At 40.8% G+C, this 27,964-nt stretch overlaps 4 protein-coding genes across 14 annotated transcripts; 1 reads left to right on the top strand and 3 right to left on the bottom strand.

Annotated features, from left to right (window-relative positions):
• Positions 1-9: 9 nt before the first annotated feature.
• LOC116202972 lies at positions 10-1,371 on the bottom strand. The gene is made up of 4 exons (XM_031534609.1): positions 1,310-1,371; positions 714-904; positions 432-613; positions 10-323 (listed from the first exon to the last, which is right to left on the bottom strand). The coding sequence occupies exons 1-4, from the start codon at positions 1,369-1,371 to the stop codon at positions 225-227; spliced, it is 534 nt and encodes a 177-aa protein (XP_031390469.1). The 3' UTR covers positions 10-224.
• Positions 1,372-2,710: 1,339 nt separating this feature from the next.
• On the top strand, positions 2,711-19,849 carry LOC116204785 (protein SABRE). The gene is made up of 23 exons (XM_031537073.1): positions 2,711-3,095; positions 4,075-4,186; positions 4,472-4,738; positions 5,033-5,307; positions 5,563-5,779; positions 6,859-7,029; positions 7,114-7,191; positions 7,956-8,207; positions 8,736-10,826; positions 11,668-13,603; positions 13,773-13,876; positions 14,404-14,760; positions 14,919-15,037; positions 15,532-15,778; positions 16,190-16,414; positions 16,582-16,721; positions 17,194-17,266; positions 17,371-17,472; positions 17,556-17,678; positions 17,964-18,272; positions 18,376-18,543; positions 18,662-19,040; positions 19,260-19,849. The coding sequence occupies exons 1-23, from the start codon at positions 3,022-3,024 to the stop codon at positions 19,376-19,378; spliced, it is 7,938 nt and encodes a 2,645-aa protein (XP_031392933.1). The 5' UTR covers positions 2,711-3,021; the 3' UTR covers positions 19,379-19,849.
• A 489-nt stretch (positions 19,850-20,338) lies between these two features.
• LOC116204786 (54S ribosomal protein L19, mitochondrial) lies at positions 20,339-21,680 on the bottom strand. 2 transcript variants are annotated; one of them, XM_031537075.1, is made up of 2 exons: positions 21,496-21,680; positions 20,339-21,353 (listed from the first exon to the last, which is right to left on the bottom strand). In XM_031537075.1, exon 2 carries the CDS (start codon positions 21,314-21,316, stop codon positions 20,849-20,851), a length of 468 nt encoding a protein of 155 aa, XP_031392935.1. In that variant the 5' UTR covers positions 21,317-21,353; positions 21,496-21,680; the 3' UTR covers positions 20,339-20,848. The 2 variants fall into 2 exon arrangements, with proteins under 2 accessions (XP_031392935.1, XP_031392934.1); XM_031537074.1 differs by having other exon boundaries at positions 21,513-21,678.
• A 1,246-nt stretch (positions 21,681-22,926) lies between these two features.
• Positions 22,927-27,783, bottom strand: LOC116204641 (GATA transcription factor 19-like). Of its 10 annotated transcripts, none has more exons than XR_004156387.1 (11): positions 27,356-27,783; positions 26,598-26,684; positions 26,379-26,512; positions 25,717-25,821; positions 25,405-25,552; positions 24,859-24,918; positions 24,575-24,643; positions 24,427-24,498; positions 23,862-23,983; positions 23,333-23,404; positions 22,927-23,253 (listed from the first exon to the last, which is right to left on the bottom strand). XR_004156387.1 is itself a non-coding variant. In XM_031536815.1 (11 exons), exons 1-10 carry the CDS (start codon positions 27,635-27,637, stop codon positions 23,339-23,341), a joined length of 1,104 nt encoding a protein of 367 aa, XP_031392675.1. In that variant the 5' UTR covers positions 27,638-27,783; the 3' UTR covers positions 22,927-23,253; positions 23,333-23,338. The 10 variants fall into 10 exon arrangements, 8 of the variants coding, with proteins under 8 accessions (XP_031392675.1, XP_031392678.1, XP_031392677.1 ...); XR_004156386.1 differs by having other exon boundaries at positions 23,845-23,983; XM_031536815.1 differs by having other exon boundaries at positions 23,903-23,983.
• Between the last annotated feature and the right edge of the window lie 181 nt (positions 27,784-27,964).

Below are 27,964 nucleotides of genomic sequence, written 5' to 3' on the forward strand. Positions count from 1 at the left end.
CACGGGACATGATAAAGATGAATTCTTCATTAATCATTATTTTTGGGGGAAAACATCAAGGTTGTGATGATTTTCCGATTCCTGAAACTGGGAACGAGATTTACAAATAGCTGATCCAGGACGAACTTCTAAACAAAACGGAAAAAATTGTTCGACAAGTACTAGAATGTTATTATGCAAAATAGAACTCATGGGATGTGAAGCAGCACCGACATTGGACTCGTTCACGCACTGAGGGCAGCAGCAGAGCCTCGGCGGCATTGCTGCAGCATGTCCATGTAGAACTGGCGCCTGCTTATGTCAGTCCCGCAGCTGTTCAGGCACTGCACGAGATCAAAGTTGGTATATCGAACATACAATCCATCAAACAAGAGAATGAGGTTCTCGTAATGAGAAATGAAACCAGGAGACGGTGTCGGTTCGATAGTTACATATTGCAGGGCCTTGTTTTGACCACCACAAGCATCAGAAGCTCCAAGGCTCTTGTTTTGGGCTGGTGCAGCAGCAGCAGCAGCAGGTGTTGAATCAACGGTCTCGTGCCGTACAACCTGAGGACCCAGCATAGCATCTGTGACCCTATGAGCCACTGCCGAGCCTGCGCCAAAAGCCATGCCTGTATCCAACAAAGATATAAGAAAGACATAGAAGCGAGACCAGCTACTCAGCTACTGCGAATCCTTTTAACCAAAATACTCGAGTCGTGAAAAACTCACCTTCTTGAATGGTGGCACCAATTCCTCCCGCCACAGAACCGTTCCCACCCTGAACCGGCGGCTGCTGAGGAGTAGGGAGAAACTGCAGCTTGGCAAGATGAAGCAATTGCACATCACTATCAACGGGACTACAGAGCTCATGAGACCAACTCGGGAACCCAGTGCATCCCAATATCTCAGATAGCTTCAGGAGTCAGGATATTAGCATGAGCCATCCATGAGCACCAAAGTTACCTGAATTCTGAGATTTACACGCTGAGGCCCGAGCTGAACCTGCAACCCGGAAGGTGCACTGTTTTAACTCATCCTCGACATATCAAAACTCGATAACAGATAATAAAATAGTACGATGCCACACCTCATTTGTCAAGGTGATATAGCTAGTGATGCAATCAAGGATCAAATGGCGGTGGCCTCGTTATTTCACTATCCCTTGCGCAAATTTTCAGGCCCATCGATGATATACTACCGGTGCTATTGCCATATCCATTCCAGTGGCATCAAATTATATATGCACCATTGCCAACTTGCCTCCGCACTTAGAGAACATCCAATTGCATGAGCGGTGAAACTACATCAGAAAATTCCCCATGTACCAGGCCAAGAAGTATGAATCACCTTCAATCCCAGAATTTGCAACCCAGCTGCCTGTCAGCATCTAAATGTACAATCGAAACCTTAATCCCGATTAAGAAGTGCGAAGATGTCTCCACTTTAGTTTCAACCGGCAGAAACAAAGAAGCAGATCCAGCAGACCTGACAAAGAGAGAGACATCATAGGAACCAACCTGAAGATCTTCCCCGAGCCATTGTCTCTCGAAGAAGCAGTGTGACGGGAGTCGAGGATGAGAGTGATAAGCTGAAGAACGCAAAGAAGAGGAAGCACGAGGAGGCAGAGATCTCGATCGTTTCCTATGTTTTATATATATGCATATATATACATGGATGAAGGGTGCTTCCATTTCTTGAGCTCTAAGATAGGAAGCGAGAGCGTCCCAAACTTCTGTTCAACGTCATTTTCATCTTCTACTTAATTACATAATCACCTCCAAATGCTTTGATTCTCACCATCAGACCCCTACCTATGCTTTCGATTATTGTGTGGATCATAGATCTATTCTGGTTTTGACATTTTGGCCCCTGAGATCATCACATCGGTAGGCAGCGCGTGATATCTAGGGCGGGGCATGCATGTCGAGCTTGGATGTTCTAGGATTTAATGGTTATGAGGAACTTGACTCGTCCAGAGGTCTTAAACATTGTTCCCGTTATCCATGGTTAATCTTAGATTATCGATAACAGATTATACGATCATCCTGGCAGAAAGTAAGGTCGGTAGTTGTTGAAGTACAATAAAACATCTTTTATGTTGGTTTGATGTTGTTTTATGCCTTGCTAAATCATTCCAAGAGGGCAATTGATTCTAGCCTTTTCAATATGCCCAAAAGAGAATCACGGCAAGTTGAACAAATGCTCGGTATACTGTACGGATGAAAGCAAGATCGAGAAAGAATTGCCTAGACAAAATTCGACTATCGTAAGTGCCCGACCCATTCTAATTCATTCGTTTATCTCTTAAGTACTGGATCCACCGCCGAGAAGGATATCGCTTATTGGATCACATAAATATGACATCCACTGCATAAGTTTTGCGTCATAATCACGAGAGAAATTTGGAGTTGAATTATGAGATGGATACTAATAGTAATCAAAGATACGATCACGGTCGGGCGAGACCGAGATGGCACGGATCCCAAACCCCCAAGGGGATGCAAAGTTGCACCTGCGTGGATGGAACGACGTGCTCCACACGACCGGCACTCAAACCTCCTCGCCACTTTCATGGTTTCGTCATTTGTCATCAAATATTTACGAAATCCAAAAAATAAAAAATAAAGAATCAATTTATTCATTGTTTAATAATAGAAAATAGAAAAATAATTTACAGAGAAAATAAAAAAGGAGAAAAGAGAGAAGAAAAAAAAGCAAGTCAGCTCTCTCTCTGAGGACATTGCGGATCGGTTCCTCTCTCTCTCTCTCTGTCTCTGTCTGAGTATAGCATAAACCTCCGTCGGTCTCACTCTCTCTCTCTCTCTCTCTCTCTCTCTCCATCTCCGATCTCCTCGCCGTTGAACAGGAACTGGTCGCCCCTCCGAACTTCCTCCTCCGCCTCTATTCTAGGGTTCCCATTCAGCTTACAATGACGCCATGCTCGCGGCCTCCCCCTGCCCTCCCCAATTCCGCGCCTTCCATGAGCTGATCGACCACCCCTCCCTCCTCCCACCCGGTGATCGGTCCTCCCTTCGGAATGGCGGCCTCCTCCGCCGCCAAGTTCCTCTTTGGCTTTCTCCTCCTCTCGATCGTGCTCTGGCTCCTCTTCATGTACGTCCCCCTGCCACTGCCTCCGCTGCTTTCATAATTTAGTTCGTTTCTCTTCATCAATGCGCGTGCACTGATCGAATTGGGAGGTTACTTGGGCAATGTCTTTTTTGGACTTTTAGCTTTCCGAGCAGTTTTTGACCCTTTGGCTTTGAAAGAGAGTTGTCCTGCCTTTTCTTTGTCGGGGTTGCGTGATCAAATTGTATAATCTAGTATTGATGACTGTTAAGTCAATTCGAGCTTTTTGATATACGTCGTAGAACCCGGGGAGTTATTTTTTGCATTGCTCACCATTTTCCTTGGTGTGGAATTGCCACGGAATGGAATGCCTCTGATAGCTGGATATAGATGGAGGCGGTATTTGGAATAAATTGGAAAATGGATGCATATGAGACTCTGTTCACTCTGAGTGTATCTGAGTCTTGAAGACTCGGTGAGTCTTTGGTGGGCTTAATTGTTCTGGTGGCCTGCACTCATGCAAAGAAGACGCATAAATACATATAGCTGGTTTGGATTCTAAAACCAGTTCTAGCTTTGCAATTTAGTAAGCACTTCTCGAACCTGGAAGAACAGAGAAAAAGAAATACCAGTTGAGCCATCTGCATAAGACAGGTAGGCGGGTCCTAGCAAAGGCTGGGAGAAATGCACGGAACTGAGAACGCCACGATGAGAAAGTCTGCAACGTCTTGCACTGCAAATATCTCAATCTTAATTTATGCTCTGATCATGCATGATTTGTCTAAAGAATTTTCTAAAAGCAGTGAAATTTTTGCTGGGGTTAGTAGGGTGAAGCCTTATATCCCCTGTTAATTTAAGAAATAAAAAAAAGAAAATGCTGTTGTTGGTATGAACATTTGTTTTCAAAGAGATGATTGCATCAGTTCATCAATCAACTCAAAATAGTCAGCCTTATCTAGTTAAATTCCGTTCTTACTGTGATAAATTGGTGCTCAGCACGATTATTATTTTGGTCTGCCTCCAGATTTGCTTCGAGATTAGTAGCTTGGGCTTTGAGCCGGGTAGTTGGAGCCTCTGTTGCTTTCCGAGTTGGTGGATGGAAATGCTTACAGAATATTGTGGTGAAGTTTAAAAAGGTTTGTCACATGCTTCTCAATTCCGTTAACTGATCGTTTACCGTGCAGTATCTATATTTAGAGGCTTTATCATTAGTATAGGTGTATGGACATAGGACTAAGAATGTGGCTTTCCTGGATCTAACTCGATGCATATACAGAAAAGGAAGATGTTTCTTTTTTATCCAGTAATTTTTGGATTTGCCCTGTTGTTCTTTTCTCTTATTTGGTTTATCTGGATTTTTCCAACTGTAGTTATATTTATTCGATAACGGAGATTATATGCATATGTTTGCGATGTTGCAGGGTCCTATTGAATCTGTATCTGTTGGTGAGATCAAAGTCAGTTTGCGGCAATCCCTGGTCAAACTTGGGGCTGGTTTTCTCTCAAGGGATCCTAAGCTACAAATTTTAATATGTGACTTGGAAATTATAATGAGGTCGTCCAGTACGAGTAAACAGAAGGCCAAGAAAAGCAAGAGATCCAAGGGCAGTTCAGGCCGGGGAAAGTGGATGGTTGTAGCCAACGTGGCTAGGTTTTTGTCTGTATCAATAACTGACTTGGCTGTGAAGGTAACATCATATGTGATTGAGAAAAGGAGTTTGAGTGATTATAATATATTTCACATTTTTATTGTGTTCCTTTTTTTTTTTCCCTGTTTTGGTTTCATTGGTCTTGGATTTTTGGATTTGTATTATTGTCTGTTATCAAGAAACGATGCAGTTTTATCTAAAGTGAGTGTTGTTATATTTTTTGTTTTGATCATTAGATATATGTTTATTTTGAACAATGCCTCATTACTTCTTGGTTCATTTTGTTTTATCAATAGGGTAGATGATACTTATTTCTGTGAATGGATATTGCAGACACCCAAGGCTACTGTTGAAGTTAAGGAGCTGTCTGTGGACATATCTAAAGAGGGTGGTTCAAAGCCTAATGTGATTGTTAAACTACAAATATTGCCGATTATTATCCATCTCGGAGAACCAAGACTAAGTTGTGATCAACCACCTGGCTTTGATAATGAAGGATATCACTTTTCTAACCTGACATCCTCTGCCTTATTGGAAAGGTCCTCTGCTTCCTCTGCTCCTTTTATCTGCGAGGAATTGCATCTTTCCTGTGAGTTTGGTCATGACAGGTAGTTGTTTTTTCCTTTCATTTTCAGTTTTTTTCCTAAAGAGGAGCTTGCGTAATTGTTATTATTACACGGTCAAATGCAGTGGATGTGCTTCTCCAAGTTTTATTTTGATATTTTGGTTTTACTAGAAGATTGCTTCTTTCAAACATGCTACTTGCCACATCTGAGGCAGGGCACAAATTAAGTTCATCCTGTAAATGGGCATTTTGCTCTTCAGTATGTTTTAAGCCAATTATACTGCTTCTTTGGATGTAGGGAAGCAGGTATATGTATCAAGAACGTAGAAATTCAGTGCGGAGAGGTCACAGTGAATCTAAACGAGACAATGTTATCAAAAAGCAAAAGCTCATCCACGGTTCCCTCTCAGACAGATACCGTTCATATTGTTGATTCAGTGGCCGCTAAAAAGCCGAACAAAAAAGAAGCAGCTGTAGCAGCACTTGCGAAGAAAGCTCCCATGATTCCTGAGCAGGTCAGTCCTCTTGCCCTATAGGAATAGCATAATTTCTCAATCTTCTTCTTGCTTTAAATGCATCTTAATTTTTATGATTAATAGGGCATTTTCATATTTTGTTTCTTCATCCTTTGTCGTAATCTATCGAGGAACTATATTTTTGTGCTTTTGAGAAAACAGTATGATGGGCTTACTTGTTGCATTTTCATCTATGTGTGTGTCTCTCTCTCTGTGTGTCGACATATAAAATAAATGTGTTTTACTTGTCGAAAGAGAAAAGTGTGTTTTTTACTGTTGTCCTTAAATTTTATGGAGAGTCAGGTCTTATTATTTTTGAGAGGGCTATATATGTTTAATTTCTGGAATAAGAAATTAGTTCACTTTTTACGATTTTGGTACTCGTTTTTTTGGCAAGTTGTTTTCCACATTGTCTTTTCCATCTTCTCTAGGTATTTGGCAAGCAACTTGGAATTACGTTATGCATCTTTAAAAGGTTTTATAAATTTTAAACTATTTTATTTCATGGAATTTTTATTTGAAAAAATTTAATGAAATAACTTATTTGATAATACCATGAATATGCAGTCTCAAATTGAAATTTGAGTGTACTTTATGAGATTGGCTAATTGACTATTAATAGTGCATTCTCTCTTGTGCTGCTAAAAGGAGTAATGATCCCAATAGAAAAGATTTTATTTTGAGCACATAAGATGTTATAGATCTTGAGAAGACGGAAGAAAATCAATGGATATAGTAAGAATTTTAAAGTGAGATCAATCTGTGGTTGATGTTATATTGCAATTTTATAGTTTCAACAAGAGGTCCTAACAACCAGCTTTCTAGACAGTTGTTTTGGAAACTTACATTTCTACTGGTTCTTCCTGTGCTTTGGCTTGAGTCTCCATCTAATTTTCCTCTGAAATTTGGTATGATTGGGATTATTGTATAAAAATGAGCTGTATTTTTCTTGTATGTTTTATCTCAATTTAATTATAGCTGCTTCAATTCTCATGCTTTATGGCATACCGCATTGTGATATGCTTGCTGGCTGGTTTTAATAGGTCTTACTGAAAGAAAGTTGATTCCCCTCTTGGCAGGTTTCTTTCAGTTTACCAAAGCTGGATGTTAAGTTTGTCCATCGGGAGCATAATCTTTCCCTTGAGAACAGAATTATGGGAATTCAGTTGAGATGCACGAAATCACGATCTACTGAAGATCTGGGGGAGAGTACACGCCTTGATGTCCAGATGGATTTCAGTGAGATTCATGTATGACTGTAAAATGTGTTTCTAATAGTTCTATTTGGATAACATGATTTTTAACTTCACTTACAATCCTGTTTGATATGTCAGCTTCTCAGAGAATCTAGCACATCTGTTCTGGAGATTCTCAAGGTTGACATTCTCTCGTTAGTATACCTTCCTATTGAGGTGAGTTGCAATATCTTTCTCTGCAATTTCTGTTGTACTTATCTTGAAGTAGTTTCAAATATATTTTCTGTAGTTCATTGGCCAAAGGGCTTGCCTCATCGTCCTATTCACAACTGTGAAAGCTTTGCAATGGAAAGAACCTTGTGCAATAGGCCACCTAATTTTGCTTCCACCTTTAAGTTGTCTTGCCTTTTTTTTTTTACATGTAATGCCATTTCTCTCATAGAGGGTGAAGTAACTATATATTATATTGGACAATATCTCATTTTGAGATTACCATCTTGTTTTTGTGATTTAGAGTAATAATTGTTTTAAATTGGAGACTTGGAGAAAAAGTAGCAAGTATTAGTATAAGGGCTCATTGGAATCAACAATTTGAAGCAGGATTCTATACATCTGTTTGTTGGAATCAGAAACATAATGTTACAAGATTTGAATGACTTCTGGCATTCCATGCCATCCCAATGATATAATACGTTTAACTTTTTGTAAATGTTATTTATATTTATATAATTGACTGCCCTTTCAGTGCAGTTATTTACATAGGACAATTGAACCACTGATATTGAATAAGAAGATCTCAGTTGCATCTCAGTAGAGGAAATTTTTGAAGCCAAGCATCATGAAAATGGCCTCATTTTGGATGAACAAGGATTTAGAAGTTCTGTTTCTCTACTATAGATATCTCTTGGGGAGCTCAAATGGCACTAAATTTTATTTTGATTTCCCTTTTATTATCTTGTACAATTTATTCCTTTTTGCAGCCTACCTCGCCTGTAAGAGCTGAAGTAGATATTAAGCTGGGAGGCACACAATGTAAAGTATTGTTGGGTAGATTAAAGCCATTGTTGGATATCCAATCCTCTAAGAAGAAGAAAATGGTGCTTCGGGACGGGAGTGCTACATCAGTGAAGTCATCGCCGTCGGAGCCTAAAATCATTATGTGGACCTGTACTGTCTCAGCTCCTGAGATGACTATTGTGCTTTACAGCATCACCAATGTGCCTCTTTATCATGTGAGTTATCCGCAACGAGTTATTGTATCTGGTTATGGCAGTTGAGATAAACTATTCAGGTGATGCCTTAGTAGAGTGATTTTAATTACTGTTTTCTATTTTTTTTGTGGCATTATTCTGATCTCAGCTATATTGGCCAGTCTAATGTGATGAGACCACATTCCTTTAGGCATTTTATACTTCAGGTTTTGCCAATTTAAGGGGGGGAACAAAGAGAGAGGGTATTTTACATTCTTCTTGCTGAAGTACTTCTAGTAAATGAAGAGAACCTTACAACTGATTATATAGCAGTGAATTTGGTTTTACATGCTAATATCAAATAATAGAAAGTGGCTATTAGACAACCTCCATTTTTCCCCCATTTGTTAGAAATTTGTGTGAATTCTGTTAGTCTTGCCAGTTGTCAGCTTTGCTGCATATATTAATTTGTGTTGCCAATATCTAAACCCTTCTTCATTTACCTTTCCTGCATTGGAGTATACATCGAATTTCCTGATATAGAAGTATTTCCGTTTAATCCTTCCACAGGGCTGCTCACAATCCTCGCACCTTTTTGCAAATAATGTTTCAAATACTGGAACTGCTGTTCACATGGAACTGGGTGAGTTGAATCTTTACGTGGAAGATGAGTATCAAGAATGCTTGAAAGAAAACCTTTTTGGTGTTGAAGCGAATTCTGGTGCCCTAATGAATGTAGCCAAGGTCAGTCTCGATTGGGGCAAAAAGGAGGTAGAACCAACAGAAGCAGATGCATCTAGATCTAAATTGGCCCTCTCTGTTGATGTGACTGGTATGGGTGTTTCTTTCTCTTTCAAACGTGTGGAAACACTAGTATCCACTGCTTTATCTTTTAAAGCACTCCTCAAAAGTCTGGCAGCTTCTAAAAAGAAGTCAACAGAGAGCCATGGGCCCCGTCCGCCCTCATCTGGGAAGGGGACTCGACTCATAAAGTTCAACCTTGAAAGGTGTTCAGTATGTTTTTGTGGTGAGGCAGGATTGGAAACTTCAACTATTGCAGATCCTAAGCGCGTGAACTATGGGTCACACAGTGGTCGAATTGTATTTAGTGAATGTCCTGATGGAACCCCACGAACTGCTACTATAATGTCCACTGTTGGAGATGGCAAGAACTTGAAGTACTCTGTTTGTCTTGATATTTTTCACTTTAGTGTGTGCCTGAACAAGGACAAACAGTCCACTCAGATGGAGCTAGAAAGAGCCAGAACAGTTTATGAAGAACTCTTGGAGGATAACCAGTCGTCTTGTGCAAAAGTGACATTGCTTGACATGCAGAATTCTAAGTTTGTTCGCCGTGCAGGTGGCCATAAGGAGATCTCTGTGTGCTCCCTTTTTAGTGCTACTGATATTGCAGTCAGGTGGGAGCCTGATGTACACTTGGCTTTAGTCGATATTGGTCTGCGTGTGAAATCACTTATGCAAAAGCAAAAGCTTCAACAACCAGAAGATGTCTCTGGTGCAGGTAATATTGATAAAAGCAAAGAAGTAAGCATGGAACCAGGGCAAAGTGCAAAAAGCAAGAAGAAGGAATCAATATTTGCTGTAGATATTGAAATGCTGACAATATCTGCTGAGGCTGGGGATGGGGTTGAAGCACTGGTTCAAGTTCATTCTATTTTCTCTGAGAATGCCCGCATTGGAGTACTTCTTGAAGGACTCATGCTTAGTTTCAATGGGGCAAGAATTTTTAAAAGCAGTCGAATGCAGGTTTCCCGTATACCTAGTGTCTCAACTGATTCATCTGATGCAAAATCGCCTGGTGTTACCACGTGGGACTGGGTGATTCAAGGCCTTGATGTTCATATATGTATGCCATTCAGGTTAGAGTTACGTGCCATTGACGATGCTGTCGAGGATATGTTGCGAGCTCTGAAGCTTATTGTTGCGGCCAAAACCAAACTCTTGTTCCCGTCGAAGACTGAGAGCTCGAAACCAAAAAAGCCTAGTTCTGTGAAACTAGGATGCGTCAAATTTTGTATAAGGAAGCTGACTGCGGATATCGAGGAAGAGCCAATTCAGGGTTGGCTTGATGAACGGTATAGACTCATGAAGAATGAGGCTTGTGAGTTAGCTGTCAGGTCAAAGTATCTTGATGAACTAGCAAAGGGCAACTTGCGTCCTAGAGGTGCAGATGTTAGCGATGGTTCACTTGAAAGGAAGCTTTCCTTTGATGGATTGGAGATAGATGCACAAGATCCTTCCTCTATTCGCAAGATTGAAGAAGAACTATACAGGCGGTCATTTCGTTCTTATTTTCAGGCATGCCAAAACTTGAAACTTTCTGAGGGCTCTGGGGCATGTAGGACAGGATTTCAGGCTGGCTTTAAGTTTAGTGCCAGCAGGACTTCACTTTTTTCCATTTCCGCAACAGAGTTGGATTTAACCTTAACTAGCATTGAGGGGGGTGATACTGGGAAGATAGAGGTTCTCAAGAAGCTTGATCCAGTTTGTGGAGAAAATAATATACCATTTGCTCGGCTTTATGGGAGTAATCTCCTCTTGCGCACAGGTTCCCTTACTGTTCAGATAAGGGATTATACGTATCCTCTTTTATCAGCTACCTTGGGTAGATGTGAGGGCCGTCTCATTATGGCTCAGCAGGTAACCAGCTTTTCTTCTGGTCTACTTTCCCCGTTTCTAGTCCTGTCCTGGGTGTCAGCATCTGCTGTATCTTTTTCTTTTTGTTAACATCTGAACACCAGATATTGGCATGTCATTACCAGCTCACCAGTATTTAGGGCATCTTTTTACTAGTAATAGTAAATCAAAGATTTAGTGTTTGGTACACATTACAGTTTTAGTGATATACGTTTTTCCTCTGATAGTTTAATCCTGATAAAAGAGCTATTATGGTCGTCTTGGTCTTAGAAATATTTTTCTGAATTTATAGTTAGGATGAGATGTGCCAATGACAGCATGGATTCTTCTTTTAGTATTATCTATAGCCACATGGATTATTACCAGATAGTTCATGCATCTTTGATTTCTTAACTGCGACGAGGAATAGCTTTTGTCCTCTATGTCATCATCAATGAGCTTTTCCGTTATGTATTTGTACCTTAAGAGTGGTCCCGGCATAAAATCACAGAATTTTTATATGCATCTTTCTTAAGCTTTAATCTCTACCCTATGGGAGCTGTTCTGGTCCACTGTGCGCTTTGGTGGAGTCATGGTGACCTTGGTGGGCTATGTCTCACCGAGCCCTTTACCCGTTCGGGCGAATGGCACATTCCATGGCGGCTGTGGAGCCCCTCTGGTCTCCAGAGGGGGTTGCTACGATGGTCTCCCCTCTCGGCCTTTTATTTAGCAAAAAACTTATAGTTTGTTACTTGTATTTGCTGTTGGTGTTTCTCTTGTTCTGTTTAAAGCTAATATCACTCCCAATAAAGGGGGAGAAATGATTTCCACTTCATTCTGATTGTGCGGTTCTGTCATGAATTAGGCTACACCTTTCCAGCCCCAGATGCAACAAGATGTCTATGTTGGGAGATGGAGAAAAGTACGAATGTTTCGTTCACTAACTGGGACCACTCCACCAGTGAAAACATTCACGGATTTGCCTATATATTTCCAGAAGGGAGAAGTGTCCTTTGGAGTGGGATATGAACCATCTTTTGCTGATCTGAGCTATGCTTTTACTGTGGCACTGCGCAGGGCTAATCTTAGCGTTAGGAATCCCAAAGGTATGGTCTTGCCCCCTAAGAAAGAAAAGAGTTTGCCATGGTGGGATGAAATGAGAAACTACATGCATGGAAACATCAGCTTGTTCTTCTCAGAGACACGGTGGCATATTCTAGGAACAACCGATCCTTACGAAAAGCTTGACAAACTTCAAGTCATTTCCAATTATATGGAGATACAACAGTCAGATGGCCGTGTTTATGTGTCTGCAAAAGATTTCAAAATCTACTTGAGCAGTTTGGAGAGTTTGGGGAAGAATCGGAGCTTGAAAGTCCCTGCTAGTATGTCTTATCCCTTCGTAGCGACACCATCTTTTACTGTTGAAGTACTCATGGATTGGGAATGTGCTTCTGGGACTCCCCTCAACCATTACCTGTTTGCACTTCCCAATGAGGGTAAACCACGGGAAAAAGTGTTTGATCCCTTTAGATCTACTTCACTCTCCCTCCGGTGGAACTTTTCTCTTAGACCTGTTCTACCATCTGAGAAACATTATTCGTCCGGAATTGGTGACGCTGCTATTGATCAAACAGTCATGGGTTCTCAGAAGCCTGAAGATGTTTTGTCTGCTTCACCCACATTCAACGTTGGTGCTCATGACCTGGCATGGCTAATCAAGTTTTGGAATTTGAATTATCTCCCCCCTCACAAGTTGCGTGCTTTCTCTCGATTTCCTCGTTTTGGAATCCCCAGGGTACCAAGGTCCGGGAACCTGTCCCTAGACAGAGTGATGACAGAGTTCATGTTAAGGATCGATGCAACACCCACCTGTATAAAGCATGTCTCTTTGTTTGACGATGATCCTGCCAAAGGCCTTACATTTAAAATGACCAAAGTGAAGCATGAAATGTGTTTCAGTCGGGGCAAGCAAAAATTTACATTCGAATGCAAGCGTGAACCTCTCGATCTAGTCTACCAGGGTCTTGACCTTCACATGCCCAAGGCATTCTTGGATAAAGAGGCTGAAGCTCGGGGCGATATGCCAAAAATAGGTAGTATGGCAGGGAAAGCTTCACATTCTGCTCTCATGGATAGAGTTCCCAGTGAGAAGGGGAACTATGCCAGTAGTAGCAAAGAGAAGTGTGCTGATGATGGATTCTTGTTATCGTCTGATTACTTCACAATAAGAAGGCAGGCCCCAAAGGCTGATCCTGCCAGGTTAATAGCGTGGCAAGAAGCTGGAAGAAAGAACCCTGAGATGACATATGTGAGGTCTGAGTTTGAAAATGGAAGTGAAAGTGATGATCATGCACGTTCTGATCAGAGTGATGATGATGGTTACAATGTGGTAATTGCTGACAACTGTCAGCGTGTATTTGTCTATGGATTGAAGCTTTTGTGGAACATTGAGAACAGAGATGCTGTTTGGTCTTGGGTTGGTGGATTATCTAAAGCATTTGAGCCTGCAAAACCTTCTCCTTCTAGGGTTTATGCCCAAAGAAAGCTGCATCAGGAAACCCCCAGTGATGATGGTGCTGAAATTCCCCAGAATGATGCGAATAAGGCATCTTCTCCCTCTCAACCTCCAGAGAGTTCAGGATCACTTTCATCCCCCTCACAGGCGGTTAAGGTGGAGAAGTCAGTATCAGCTGCTATTTCATCCCCATCTCACCCAGTTAAAATGGAGAATGCTGCATCAGCTGCTGTTTCATCCCCATCTGATACAGCAAAGATGGAGGCAGCATTTGCTGCTATTGGTATGTTCCAGATTTCTGTTGCAGTGGGATCTATGAGTATTTATGTGAAGGGCTTTATACCTTTAGAGCCACTGGCATCTGATAGTCTATATGCCTATTATTAATTCGTGTCTTTGTGACTTAGAAGTTAATTTTGCCATAGTACTCATTGTAAAATGAATGCCTCCAGGAAGAAATGGAAGTAATAATGATTCTGAGGAGAAGGAGGGAACACGCCATTTTATGGTTAATGTTTATGAGCCACAGTTCAATCTTCACTCTGAAGAAGCCAATGTGAGTATTGCTTTTATCTTTGTTCTCAATAGACATATCACTTTCCTTCCAACTTGTTTACGATTAGATCTCTTGTGCTGCATGTTGCTTTTCCATTCAACAAGACATGCTTATACTGTCAATTGTTCTGGTTATTCAGTGGAGTCTTTTGATTTCCATCGTGCTCTCTAATCTGAATTCCGTTTTGCACATAATTGTCCAGTATAAGATTATGTAATAGAACGCCTATGTATGCAAAATTTTCTCATGGAAAGAGATGAAACATGAATCTCTTACTGGTTTAAACATTATTTTTATGTTGCTGGACTTGGGATTTAAGTTGGAATTCTTTTAATCATAATGCTTGCTCCAAAGGGGCTATTAATTCATCTTTTGCAGGTTTTTCATTTTTTTTTTCAATTATCTTGAGTAATTCTTTTTTCTCCATAAGTGAGCTGAGTCTGTTCACGGCTTTTGAAATGTCTGCTTATTGCATCGTCCTATGATGTATTAATCTTGGTCCAATGCATGAATATTTCCATCATCAGGGTAGATTTCTTCTTGCTGCTGTTAGTGGTCGTGTTTTAGCCAGATCATTTCATTCTGTTCTCCATGTCGGTTTGGACATGATCGAACAAGCACTTGGATCTGAGACTCCAAATATCCGTGAATGTCAACCTGAAATGACGTGGAAACGCATGGAGCTCTCTGTGATGTTAGAGCGGGTGCAAGCCCATGTAGCGCCCACTGATGTTGATCCAGGAGCTGGACTTCAATGGCTGCCTAAGATCCATAAAAACTCCGCGAAAGTGAAGCGAACTGGTGCGCTGCTTGAAAGAGTTTTTATGCCTTGTGATATGTATTTCCGATACACTAGGCACAAAGGTGGGACGCCTGATTTAAAGGTAATATGTTGTTCATCTCATCTCACTGTATGTGCTAATGCAGAGTGTTTCATATAGATAAGCCAACAGTCTCTAGTTCTTAAATGTTAAATATAATTGATGCCTAGCCTTTTTTTCATAGCCTCTTTTAAACAACTATTTTCTTCTGATTACTGCAGATGAAGCCCTTGAAGGAGCTTACTTTTAATTCTCACGATATCACGGCAACAATGACATCCCGTCAGTTTCAGGTTATGCTGGATGTATTGACCAACCTTCTTTTTGCACGACTCCCCAAGTGAGAATATGTGATTAACTTTTTGTTTGTTTCTTCTTTCAGTAGATTTGCTCTTCTGAATTCTGTTTCATTTAAATACTTCAGTTTTATGTGTAGATTCTTGTTTATTCGACCAGCCTTCTACAGTAGACAACTTTCTTTTGACATTTTTCATAAAAGCCCAAGAACATAATTGCACATATCAAGTTGAGGAGTATGAAAAACCTATGCAACTTACAAATTTTTCTTTCTCAACCCCAGGGTTCCTCATACTTAAGGATATTGGAGCTGTCTCACCCTAATTAGGATGAAAGGAAGAGTGCTTTTAATGTGTGTATCTGAGTTCATAGGTTCACATTTGAGTGTTCCTTTGGAAATTCGCATAGTCACTTATTTTCATTTCTATTTGCAAATCTCTTTAAAAATTCATATTTTTGAGAGAGAAAACATTGAATTAAATATGGATATCTTCTTGTCATTCACTCCTAAATGACTTTGAGTTCTGTGTAAATTAGGCCTCGAAAAAGTAGCTTGACGTACCCTGTTGATGACGACGAGGATGTTGGGGAAGAGGCAGATGAGGTTGTTCCTGATGGGGTGGAAGAGGTAGAACTTGCAAAAATCAACCTGGAGAAGAAAGAGCGAGAACAGAAAGTGATTATTGATGACATTAGGAAACTGTCTCACTGCTGTGATACTTCTTCGGACCCAAATCGAGAGGAGGGAGATTTGTGGATGATAAATAGTGGGACCGCTGCATTGGTGAGAGACTGAATTTTTGAACAATTTCAAAATATCTTATTTCCTTTTAGTCTTTGTTGATGGTTCCTTCATGAGTATTTTCTAAGTAATTTTCTGGCTTGTGCTACTAGCGCTCCTCCACCCCCCCCCCCCCCCCCCCCCCCCCCCCCCCCAACAACGCCTGGCAATTGTTATAACTTAACTGCATTATTCTGTGCATTCTATTCTACTCCCCTTTCCTTTGACGACTGTTATTGCTTAACCATTATTGCCCCATAACTCCTTTCGTATACTCTCACTTGCAAGTCCTTTTATTTATTTCCTCATATGTTCATTGATGTCACTGTATTTCGTACTTCATAGGAAATACTAGTGTATTATGCATCAGAGACTTGTGTAAATTGTTACATAACATGAGTTGCACCTTTGCAGGTGCAAGGATTGAAAAGAGAGCTTGTAAATGCACAAAAATCTAGGAAGGCAGCATCTTCCGAGCTAAGGATGGCCCTGCAAAAAGCAGCTCAGCTTCGGCTAATGGAGAAGGAGAAGAACAAAAGTCCCTCCTATGCAATGCGCATATCCTTACAAATCACCAAAGTAGTTTGGGGTATGCTCATAGATGGCAAATCATTTGCTGAGGCAGAGATAAATGACATGGTGACTGCTACTCTCTAATCTTGTTAATTGATACTTCTCGCTTGGCAACGGATAAATAGAATTGATTTATTTCTGTAATGTCCGTCTCAATTTTAATTTTGAGCTTCTCATGTGAGGGATTCCAACTGTGCGAACTTACTTTCTGTGCAACTTAATTATCTCGACAGATATATGACTTTGACCGAGATTACAGAGATGTTGGGGTTGCACTGTTTACAACAAAGTACTTTGTGGTTAGGAATTGCTTGCCAAATGCAAAATCTGACATGCTTTTGTCAGCATGGAATCCTCCGCCTGAATGGGGAAAGTATGCACCTCTATTACTTTTGCTCATTATTGTGGACTTTCTTTTGTAAATGCTTATTTTGAGTGTCTTGTCTCTTTTTGTCGTAGTATATATCATTTTCATATCATTTATCTTTTGTACCATTTAACTAAAAACTAAAATGAGAATATGTTTTATGTGCTTTTGCCTGCTTCATATAATCGAACTTATCCATCTTCTGGGGTTCACTATGTTGTGTGTTGACAACTTAAAGAAAGACTCAGAATGAGGAAAAAGAACCTGTTGAATGATCCGTACTAGTAAGAAAACCTAGTTGGTACTTTCACGTATCCATTATAGGTGCTTGAATATCTTCGCAAGTCTCTTTTTAATTTGTCTTCTATCCATGAACTGTGAAACACGGGCTTATGTTGAAATTAAAAGGAATGATCTGTAATTTTGGATTTGTAACTTGAGTAGTTGATAAACATCATGTTTTCTTTTTAACCTTCAGAAAGGTTATGCTTCGTGTGGATGCGAAGCAAGGAGCTCCTAAAGATGGACATTCTCCTCTTGAACTTTTCCAGGTAACTGCATCCCTTTCCTTTATTGGATCGTTTCTTTTGCCTCCTTTTGGAATAAATATTGGAACTGGCACTTATTATAATCTCGGAGCATTTACATATTGCAGGTGGAGATTTATCCACTAAAGATCCATTTGACAGAAACAATGTACAGAATGATGTGGGAGTACTTCTTTCCAGAAGAAGAACAAGATTCTCAACGGCGACAGGTGCATTGGAAGTTGTATATGCTATTGGCCGATTAGGAGGGCACCATTATTTCATGAACTTAACTGTTCTGCCAAATATGCAGGAAGTCTGGAAGGTCTCAACAACTGCTGGCTCGAAACGTGTCAAGAAAGGGTCATCAATCCATGAAGCTTCGACCTCACTGGGCCTTTCAATAAGAGAATCGGATATCCCTGATTCTTTACAAGTAAGTGTGCTTGTATCGCAAAGCATTTACAGGATCTGGATCCTCTATTGCAGGGCCCAAATTTAATCTAGGAATAGTCCAACAGCTGATATCAATTGGTAGAACTTTTTTAGTTTAAGCAAGATACATACATAGATGACATAACCAGGCCTGGATATAATCTGCATCCATAATAAGATACTGCTGTTTCCTACAAAAGCAGATGTTCAAATCCTCAGCAAGCAATTACGTGGCTGTAGAAGTGAGGTTGAGACTCCTTGTTTACACCTTAAAACTTGGTTGCAGGCATCAAAATTACCTAAATTTGTCGAGGGCACAACGCCAGAGTTGAGAAGAACATCTTCTTTTGACAGAACTTGGGAAGAGACAGTAGCAGAATCTGTTGCGAATGAACTTGTTTTACAGTCCATGACTTCTGGGAAGAGTGGACCACTGGGTTCAGTTGAGCAGCAAGATGAATCTTCTAAAAAGAAAGACTTCCGACCCAAATCTGGTCGTTCATCACATGAAGAGAAGAAGGTCGGTAAATCAAATGAAGAGAAGAAAACTAGACCAAGGAAGTTGATGGAATTTCATAATATCAAGATCAGTCAGGTTTGAATGTATATTAATATTTATGTTGCTAGTTGCACCGAAGAAATTGACTGGTTAATATATGAGATTCATGTAATAATTTTCTAGCCTTTCCTTGATGCAGGTAGAGTTGTTGGTAACTTATGAAGGATCAAGGTTTGTTGTGAATGATCTTAAGCTGCTCATGGACACATTCCACCGTGTCGAGTTCACTGGCACTTGGAGAAGACTCTTCTCACGGGTGAAGAAGCACATAATCTGGGGGGTCCTCAAGTCGGTTACAGGGATGCAGGTATTTGTGTCGGAAAACTTATCTGGATTATTGCCTCACCGAAACTAGTGCAACATGCTTTCCATCTTACTTGAGTAAATTGTTTTTCATAGACTTGTCTCTGGGTTGATGCATACAGGGTAAGAAGTTCAAAGATAAAGCGCACAGCCACAAGGAGCAGAATGTGACCAGTGTCCCAGACAGCGAGTTAATGTTAAGTGACAATGAAGGAAGTGGGTTGGGTGGCGAGAAGAATGACCAGAATCCACTGACATGGCCCAAGCGCACCGGTGATGTGGCAGGTGATGGCTTCGTCACCTCCATAAGGGGTCTATTCAACACGCAAAGAAGGAAGGCCACGAAGTTTGTGCTGAGGACTATGAGGGGTGAAGAGAACGACGACCGAGACTGGAGTGAGAGCGATGTTGAGTACTCCCCCTTTGCTCGCCAGCTAACCATCACCAAGGCTAAGCGCCTCATAAGGCGGCACACCAAGAAGTTCCGGTCCAGACAGAAAGGTTCGTTTCTTGGACTTTGGCTTCATCCGTTTCAAGTAATTAGAAACATCTTCCAATTTTTCAGGAAAACATTTGCCCAGAGAGCACATGTTTGCACCTCTCTCCGAAACCGATTGCTTTGCGATTCTCGTGTCTCGTATCTGCAGAGCTGGCTGTTGAAGGATCTGCAAACTCCTCTTAGCGTGTATTGACGACTTTATACTCTTTTTGTTTTGACAGGAGGTTCCTCTTCTCAAGGAAGAGACTCTCTTCCGTCATCCCCAAGGGAGACCACTCCATTTGAGAGCGATTCTTCGAGCGGATCCTCACCGACCTATGAAGATTTCCACGAGGTATAACTTAAACAACCAACTGGAGCACTGAAAAACTCTCTCCCCGATGCAAAGCCCCCGTGGCATGAGGATCGCACGGAGAAAGTTCTATAACTTGAATCATCGGATCAGACGATTGTTTCTCTGCTCCTCTGCGATGAAGATAAAGCAAGAAGTTACAATAAGAGTCATAGATCCTTGCCTTGACCTGAAACAAGGGATAAGGAGGATTACACGTACACTTCAGGCTAGGTCCCGACCGCCTAATTCGGTGGAAGGAGAGCCCCCTGCTTTCTCCACGCATGAAATTTTCACTCTGCAATAAGCTTATTTATCGGTTGTATATCTGTGCCTGAATGTTGGCTTATTTAAGTCGTAGTAGTAATATTATACGAGCTCGTGGGATCCGCAAGATAAAAGGTTGTAAAAAATAACAATTTTGTATAGAGATTTGAAACTTGAATGGCAAGAAATTGAATAAAGTTGCAGTAAGCTGTATCCGTCTCTCATATCTCAATAGAAGCCAGTCCGCATGTAACCACCTACTGCTCACTATCGCACTTTCCATTTGCTCGGTCCGTTTTGGGCCAAAACCGTAACAAGAGATTAGCATTTTCGCACTTCCCCACACGAGTTTCTGTCCGTGTCCTTTGAGTATTATTATTATTATACGGTCGATCAGTCCTTTCCCGTCCGTGCTTCTTCAGCAATACATGACAAGCTAGTCGCTGAAAAATCGATTCCCGCATATATGATGAACGCACAAATAACTCAACCCCACGCAATTCCCGTTTAATCTAATCTTTTCTCTGAACCTTTCTCAACGCTGCAATAATTAGATCTCATCCTAGCCCAAAATTCAGCCAAAAGAAAGAACTAACCTGAAACTCAGAACCATAATCAATACACGATCATGATACAACTTAAGAATTGGCCTGTGCCAATTTTGTTTTAGCTTTTTTCACCAACACATATCACGCGCCGACCCACTAATGACAGTACTGAATGTCATAACTAATGAAGGTCAAGCTTTGCTCAAAAGGAAATCACATCGATTCATAACTGGAGTGAGATTATTAAGGCTTGAACAAGACTTAAGTAGCTCCATCTCTAAATGGGAAAAAACATGCAAAACAATGAATATGCGACTGCATTTGAACATAAGTCGGCGGCTTCAACGGGCAAGTGATCATCCAAGGACAGTATGAAATCATCTTCAGAAAGATTAGGATAGGGATTGAACTTCTTGGAAGTATCCTGATTTCCAGACAACAGAATCATGATCAAGAAGATGCAATTCCATTATTTTTCTTTCCAAGGGAACCGGGCAACGGAACAACAAATGTCTAATTCTCTGCTCTATTCATCTACAAAACCACCATTGTTGCTGTCAGAAACCGAAGCACCTGAGCGAAACACAATCTCACAAAAGTACCTCACTTTCATGAATCTCATGTCGATAGTAGTCAAAGTTCAAAACTTGTCATGCTTTTCCAATCATTCCAATACCTTCACGACCTGAATTCCCATACTATTAGCAGTCCCGATAATGGAATTGCAGATCGACTCCAAGGACATGTACTGACAGTAGGGATCAGACTGCTTCACCTTTGCGATTTCGTATATGTGCCTCACGCTCAGGGTCGAGGCCACCGCATGGCCTGGTCTGCTACTCCCCGACTCGATCCCTGCCGCCTTCTTCAGGTACCAAGTCACACTCGGGGACTTCACAGTAAACTCGAACGTGTTGTCCTTGAAGGCAGTGATTGTGACCGCCATGGGAGTGTCGGGCTTATACTTCTGGGTCCGGGCATTGAAGTCCTTGCAGAATGCCATTAGGTTGAGCCGGTACTGACCAAGGGCCGGCCCCACAGGTGGGGCGGGACGAGCCCCGCCTGCAGGGACGGTCAGGCGGATCGTGGCCGATACCGGGCGGCGGGTTAGGATCTCTTTTAGGGTTGACATAGTAGAAAACCCCCTGCTGCCGCTGCTCTTAACGCACCTGAGGAGCACAAGAATCAGATGGGAGCTAAGCTAAGCATGAAATTCAGCTCAGTTGCAGAGATCCATTGTCAAGACTCATTGCAAAACAGCTTCAGATAAATCATAAGAGATGAAACGACAATGGAATCGAGCTCACTCACGAAATGAAAACTGTCACCTCTTTCACTTCAGCTCGGCAATGACGGAGAGAGCAGCAGCAGAGCTCGCCACAGAGAGAGAGAGAGAGAATGCCGAGGAAGCAATGGAGGAATCAGCTTCACCTCCCCACCGGAAATGATCCGAGCCGAGCCGAGCAGAGCAGAGCAGCAGCGGAAACGAAGGAGACCAAACGAGAATCGGAGGGTTTAAGGGAGACGAAAAATGGGCTTCATGGGCCTTGATTTTGGGCCACACGGGCCTCGAAGATGTCGAAAAGATGGGAAGGATTGAGGCAGGCCCATATATAATCAATACGGGTTCTTTTAACAAAAATGGGGTAAATCCCATTTTATGAATTTGACATTTACCCCTCTTTTTGCTTAAGTGGCAGCTTATGGGGCCCCATGTGAATACATTTGCTTACATAGCTCAATAAATATTTTAATTTAAAAAATCAATGTTGAAAATTTATTAAAAAAATCTGAGAACTTAGAAAATGAAACCACATGGAGGGGGAAACCAGTGGTGTCTCGTCGGAGGCCCTCCCTCCTGCCTACGAGGTTGTTGACAGCAGTCCAAGATCATGGTGGATCTTGCCTGGAGCAGTGGAGGCTTCCGGGGCGGTGAGCCACCATAACCCCTATTTATCTTACCTCTCTTTAAAGAGAGAGAAAGAGAGAGCGGTATGGGGCGGTAGTGGCTCACGAGACGCTAGAATTGTCCAAGACGAGGCCTTGACAGCCTCGCATGTTAGCTTTGACCTCGCTCACCGAGTAGTGGCCTTAGGCGAGGCACCTTCTGGCCCACTCCTCGACGTGGTTCTCTCTTTTTTTTGGTGAACAACGTGGTTCTTTTTGTTTCTTTAAATTCCATTCTTTTAATTTTGTATTATTATTTTGTTTATTAAATTATATATTTCTCGGAACACATAAGTAGATATACATTATTTATAGGGCCACATAAGTTGCCATATCAGTAAAAGTAGCGAGGTAAGTGATATTTTTTAAAACAGGAAATGTTAAGGGTATCCTATTTAACTGCAAGGGAAGTGCAAGGAATTTATTCATAAAGAATATTATTATTTTAGTCCCCTTTTGTCTCAAATATTATCATTTTTTAATTCCCCAAAAAAATATACCCATAATCCACTTTCATAATGATACACACTACAGTAAGACATTTCAAATACATGCAAATCTTACATTCTTGAATCTTAATGCAACATTGAGATCCTTATGCAGCAACGTTTTCAACTATGAAACAAGTAATAAACTGGAACACGGGCATAACTCATATAAGCTTTCCAACATACAGAAGGTTCATCATAAAAGCCTATACATCTTGGACCTTTCTGATGAGTAAAGCACAGCCTTGAATTGTTAGGGACGACTAGCCAATGAGATTCCGATGACAATGACGAGCAAAAAGAAGAATTCAAGAAAGTCTCGTATCTTTTTCGAGTTCATCGTATTGCAGCACATGAGCTATATCATCCCTTTCAAGGTACAGAATATACAGAAGCTCAGGCACACTGCAATTGATATCAACAACCAACCACTACTCTCAGCCATTAGCATTTTATTAATTGGTAACAGTACCCAATTGCCACTGTGGTCGCAAGACGGATATTTTACAATCGTGTAACCTACCAAGCAGACTTACAACATCTACCATCTTAATAAAATTCATGTCATGGGCGGTTCTTATCATTTACAACCTGGCATCCTCGAACTGCATCTCTCAACTCGGATGACTTTTACCTGTGGAGTGGCATGAAGAGTTACCTCGCTCGTATGACTTTGAAAAGGCTTCCTCAAAGATGTCTGGCCATGAACTTACCTTCTCCTAATTGAAATTAGAGGGACTATCAATGTCAGTATCTGATGGATCGGCAAGCTCAGCTAGAGTTCCCTGCACAGATTTGACAAACCACAGCATGAGACTTCGATCCTCAATCCCACTTTTATGCTCAAACCCCACCAACCTCTGAATTTACAACCAATCATTCACCCAGAAACCACCTCGTTCCAGCCAAATCAGATTGGAATAATACAGCTAGAATTACTACAGGTGGGTTTTTTTAAAAAAAAATTTCAACCCAACTCAACTTATCTTTAATTCAACAATACAATCATTACTTATTTTTATTTTTAAAAATTTTTTAATCATTCAATTCAATTTTTAATATTAAATTCTCTCAACTATTCATTACTTTTTCACAATTCAACAACACAATCATTACTTAATCGCTACTTTCTCTCAACTATTCATTACTGTTTCACACTTTTTCTTATAATTCAACAATACAATCATTACAAACCAATTAAAACCAAAACTCAACTCAACTCAACTCTAAATCCAAACGCACTCTACATGATCTTGATAGTTGTGAATATTCTGGCCTGATACCTGGTCCTCATCCTCTGCCGAAGAATTGATCATTTCCATAGCCAAAGTATGTGTCATATCTTCAGTAGCTTCATGGAAGTCCTGAAGAAGAAACCGAACTTAGAGAAGAATTGAAGAGGACTGGTGCAAAACGTGCGGAAACCAAAATTTTAATGTACCAACAAGCAATGCAATTTCACATTAAATGATCTGTTTATATGGATACAGTACAATTTGATTAATTTGATTAATTTGATGAATAACTGACAAAACAAATCCTTCACAGAATTTCTATGGGCTTGCTCAAACATATGGCCAGGCTCTCATAAGTCTGATAAAATATATAAAACAAGCACAAAAAGCAGCAAAGAAATTCACAAGTAGGTTTCAATTTTCACAACCAACATAAATGATCACAGAACACCTTAACAATTCAAACTACTCATGATTCACAGGGAACCAGAGAAATTGTTTGCCTTGCAAACATAAGCAATAGAGGAGCTATAAGTTATTTAGCAAAGCAAGAGCAGTATGCTATCCCACACCTCAGCACCAGGATTCCCAGAAGGGTTAACAGATCTATCACTATCAACATTATGGATCTCTCCAGATTTTCCCTGCAACATTATTCTGTCAGGAAAGATATCACGTAGGACATCTAAAAGTAACTTGTAAATTCAAAGGAAAAATTACATCTTCATCCAGGTTACTGTGGAAATTTTGCTCCTCAGTTATTGAAGGTTTTATGTCAATTGGTGTTCCCTGCACAATGCAACCAAATCATTAACTGATGTCAATTATCAACAGTAGTGGCAGCTGATCTTTCATTTGAGATAAGCAATCAAAGTCTATTGCATGATATTCGGCCCACAGAAGATCCAGTGTATTCGACAGTAAGAGGGACATGACAAAATTCAAGATTCACAATCGAATTCAACAAATGGAGGAATTATAAGGATTCTCTTCATGCTACATACAGGTTCGATTTGATCTACAGGAAGATTCCTTCCTCCCTTACTGAGATCCCGTAATGTTCCCTGCATGTTGATATAGGTGAACTGATTAGACTTAATAAAAGCAACTTTTTAAACAACAGAGGTATGTTAAAAAGATTATTTATGCCAATATGGATCCTAGATCCCTTTATGAATTCAGCCCTGGTACAAAGCTCCAAAGATCTTGGGGTGCATAAGATATTGAAATGCTGATGGATAATTCATGATGAACATCAAAAAGCATAACCTATTTATAATGCCTATAACCATACCTTTATATGATAAGTACTCCAAAGTTGGAATAACTAGATAAATATGCATCTCTTTTTTATACTTTCTTACATCAGCTAAACGTATCATTCAACGATGGTATTGATTACATGCCCTCTCATATTGTCTACTATTTTTTAGACCCAGGATGTAAAGAGTGATACACGAGGCAAAGATATGTGACTTTTGTAATATATCTGCATGACTTGAATTTTTAGAAAGTTCAAGTGAGCATTATTGCAGAGTGAACTATCATACCTTCTTATAGTTGGGGGGGTGGGGAAGGCATACCTTATTTGCCCACATTAATCCACATGCATTACATAATGTCCTTGGTCCAGCTGGCCCCCGGCGCATTGCAGGAGTGGCATTTTCACTAACACCACAATGCTGACATCTTCGCAAGCTGAGACATCTTTTTTTAATCAGTAAAACAGAATGAACATATATATATATATATATATGTTGCATATATATAAGAGGTAAACTTGCTACTGATTACTTTGAAATCCTAGGATAGATCTTCACAGATGCTGACATCAAGAAGACAAGATTGGACAAGGGACTCACGCAGTGTCTGCATGAAGGGTACCATCTTGGGGACAACTTTGTGCAGAATCCCAACTGGAAGCACCTTCTTTCAGTGATGCAAATTGTCCATTCTTCCGATGCATCCTGGTGACATGATACATAATGAGATAGAGGACTTGATAATTGATAGGCACCAATGACAGTAATCAGTCATTGATATACAGTAAAACTTCTCTTTTCTAAAGCATTAGCATTCAAAAAGGAACTTGCTAATTGATACACACCAAAGACAGTAATCTGTCATTAATATACAGTAAGACTTCTCTTTTCTAAAGCAGTAGCATTAAAAAAGGAACTTGAAATATGAACATTTTTGGATTAAACTTGCCAAACTTTAAAACAAATTTTGTTTCTTGTCGATGCACCTCTGGCAGTTAACTAAAAGATTAATAACCAACTTGATAAGAACCTCCAAGACATGTAACTCGTCATCTAGAGTTATCTAGACATTGATGCTTAAGCAGCACTTCCTATAATGATAATCCCATAAACGATCAAATTGAATTGAGTTACATGGTCAATGTGAAAACTATTTATCAAAAGGCATTGCAGCATTCAATGGTTTAGTAGCATTGTCATACTAAGATTTCCATTTACAATTAAAAGCACTACCATTAAGAAAAAGTGAAAACTCATCTAACCTTTGGGCAACCTCTTTCCTCACAGTGTATCTAATCTTCTTATCAAAACATCTCTCCTTGCGCTTTTCCCGAAACCTAACCAGTGAAGCTATCCTTCTCGAGAGGTTCGAGCGCTTAGGTGTGTCAGCCATACTCTGGAGGACATAAAGAATGACGGTTAGCATGTGCATACAGAAAAATGGGGTAAAGTTCTATGGAAAACTGCACCATGTTCATTACCTTGTCAATTTGCACGTAAGGTGCTTCAACTGTGGGCACAATGATTGGTACATCACAACCGCCTAGAAGCAAGAGCACAGCTTGTACCTGTTATTTACAAGAACGAAAAACTATTGCTTATATTTCACCAACATATTTCAATGGATCAACAAATTCAAATCCATAAAAACATTGAAGAACTTCTATAAGCAGTGCATGAATAAATGTGTATAAACAGTCGAGGAATCAATCAAGCATGCAATGAACCCGATTCCAGTCATCACAAAAAACATTGACATATTTCCTTCCTCGCAACGAGCAAAGCACTGAACTGAGAAAAAAATGCTAGAAAGAGGGGTCGGAGTGGAGTCCCAGTTCATCTAATCACTCCATCATGAGAATGCACAACCTCTTACTCTATTTGCACACCGGCATGTCCCCGCAGTATGACTATACTTAAATGCATGACTATGGCATAGAGAAAGCAAAAGTCAAACCTTTGAGCTGAAAATGGAAAGTATCAGGCGCGAAAGTCAAATGAAACTGTATTAATATTCCGATAGTATAACTAAATTTAATGACGAATAAATTCCCATAAACTGCAATCATTCTTTCACGAGGAAATCCATGGCGAGAAGTAGAACAACTACCAACCCATCAACCTCAAAGCCCCAATTTTTCCCATTACGGCAATACTAAATCAATTCATTCAGCTCCAAAAACGCCAATTTCGTCCCAGAAACGGCTCCTCCGATACCAATTACGTCATACACACGTACCTTCTCAGGCGTAACGGCTGGGAAGACATAGACTTCGCCTTCAAATGAGAGCGTGAGTTCACTCGTCCTCGAAGCCGCCACAACCCCTCCTCCTGCCGCTGCTGCTGCTGCTCCTGTATTGTTGCTGTGATTGCTCACGGAATTCACGGGACCGCCGCTTGTCTCCTCCATCTCTTCCATCTCATCATCGCCACCTCCGTACTCGCCGTCCTCATCGTCGACACACGCCGGCTCTCGCGCGTGCTCCTCAACCGCGCGCTCCGGCAGGGGCTGCGGGTTCATAGACGCAGAGCTGGAACCGGAAACCCTCGAGGCAGAATCGCTAGCACCGATCGGAGGTTGAGAACTGTTCCATTGAAGGACGGTGAGGCGAGGCAAGGAAGAAAAAATCCTCCGACCCTTGATCGATTTTCGTGTTGCACAGAGAGAAATGAGATTAATTAAATTTTTGGAAAAAAGAAAAGGAAAGAAAATGGAAGAAATGAAAAATAAAAGCTTCGAAATGAGAAGAAAGTGGAAAGGGGGGGACCCTCCAGAAATAGCTAAATTTTGCAGAGGTGTCCCTCGCTGTTTCCTCCGACGAGGCCTCTAAAGGGTAATTTCCAGAAT

The sequence above is a fragment of the Punica granatum genome, chromosome 4 (assembly GCF_007655135.1).
Source record: "Punica granatum isolate Tunisia-2019 chromosome 4, ASM765513v2, whole genome shotgun sequence".
Classification (NCBI taxonomy): domain Eukaryota; kingdom Viridiplantae; phylum Streptophyta; class Magnoliopsida; order Myrtales; family Lythraceae; genus Punica; species Punica granatum.

What these genes read in the sequence shown, in the direction of transcription:
- LOC116204641 (XM_031536815.1), bottom strand. Translation starts at nt 27,637, where the DNA reads ATGAACCCGCAGCCCCTGCCGGAGCGCGCGGTTGAGGAGCACGCGCGA. An exon ending in CAGCCGTTACGCCTGAGAAG is followed by an intron (nt 26,685 to 27,355) that starts GTACGTGTGTAT and finishes TGTAAATAACAG; the next exon opens with GTACAAGCTGTGCTCTTGCT. An exon ending in CGGCAGAGGATGAGGACCAG is followed by an intron (nt 23,405 to 23,902) that starts GTATCAGGCCAG and finishes AAATCTGTGCAG; the next exon opens with GGAACTCTAGCTGAGCTTGC.
- LOC116204786 (XM_031537075.1), bottom strand. Translation starts at nt 21,316, where the DNA reads ATGTCAACCCTAAAAGAGATCCTAACCCGCCGCCCGGTATCGGCCACG.
- LOC116202972 (XM_031534609.1), bottom strand. Translation starts at nt 1,371, where the DNA reads ATGCTGACAGGCAGCTGGGTTGCAAATTCTGGGATTGAAGGTGATTCA. An exon ending in GATTCATACTTCTTGGCCTG is followed by an intron (nt 905 to 1,309) that starts GTACATGGGGAA and finishes AATATCCTGACT; the next exon opens with CCTGAAGCTATCTGAGATAT. An exon ending in TGGTGCCACCATTCAAGAAG is followed by an intron (nt 614 to 713) that starts GTGAGTTTTTCA and finishes TGTTGGATACAG; the next exon opens with GCATGGCTTTTGGCGCAGGC.
- LOC116204785 (XM_031537073.1), top strand. Translation starts at nt 3,022, where the DNA reads ATGGCGGCCTCCTCCGCCGCCAAGTTCCTCTTTGGCTTTCTCCTCCTC. An exon ending in GTGCTCTGGCTCCTCTTCAT is followed by an intron (nt 3,096 to 4,074) that starts GTACGTCCCCCT and finishes GTCTGCCTCCAG; the next exon opens with ATTTGCTTCGAGATTAGTAG. An exon ending in TTGTGGTGAAGTTTAAAAAG is followed by an intron (nt 4,187 to 4,471) that starts GTTTGTCACATG and finishes GCGATGTTGCAG; the next exon opens with GGTCCTATTGAATCTGTATC.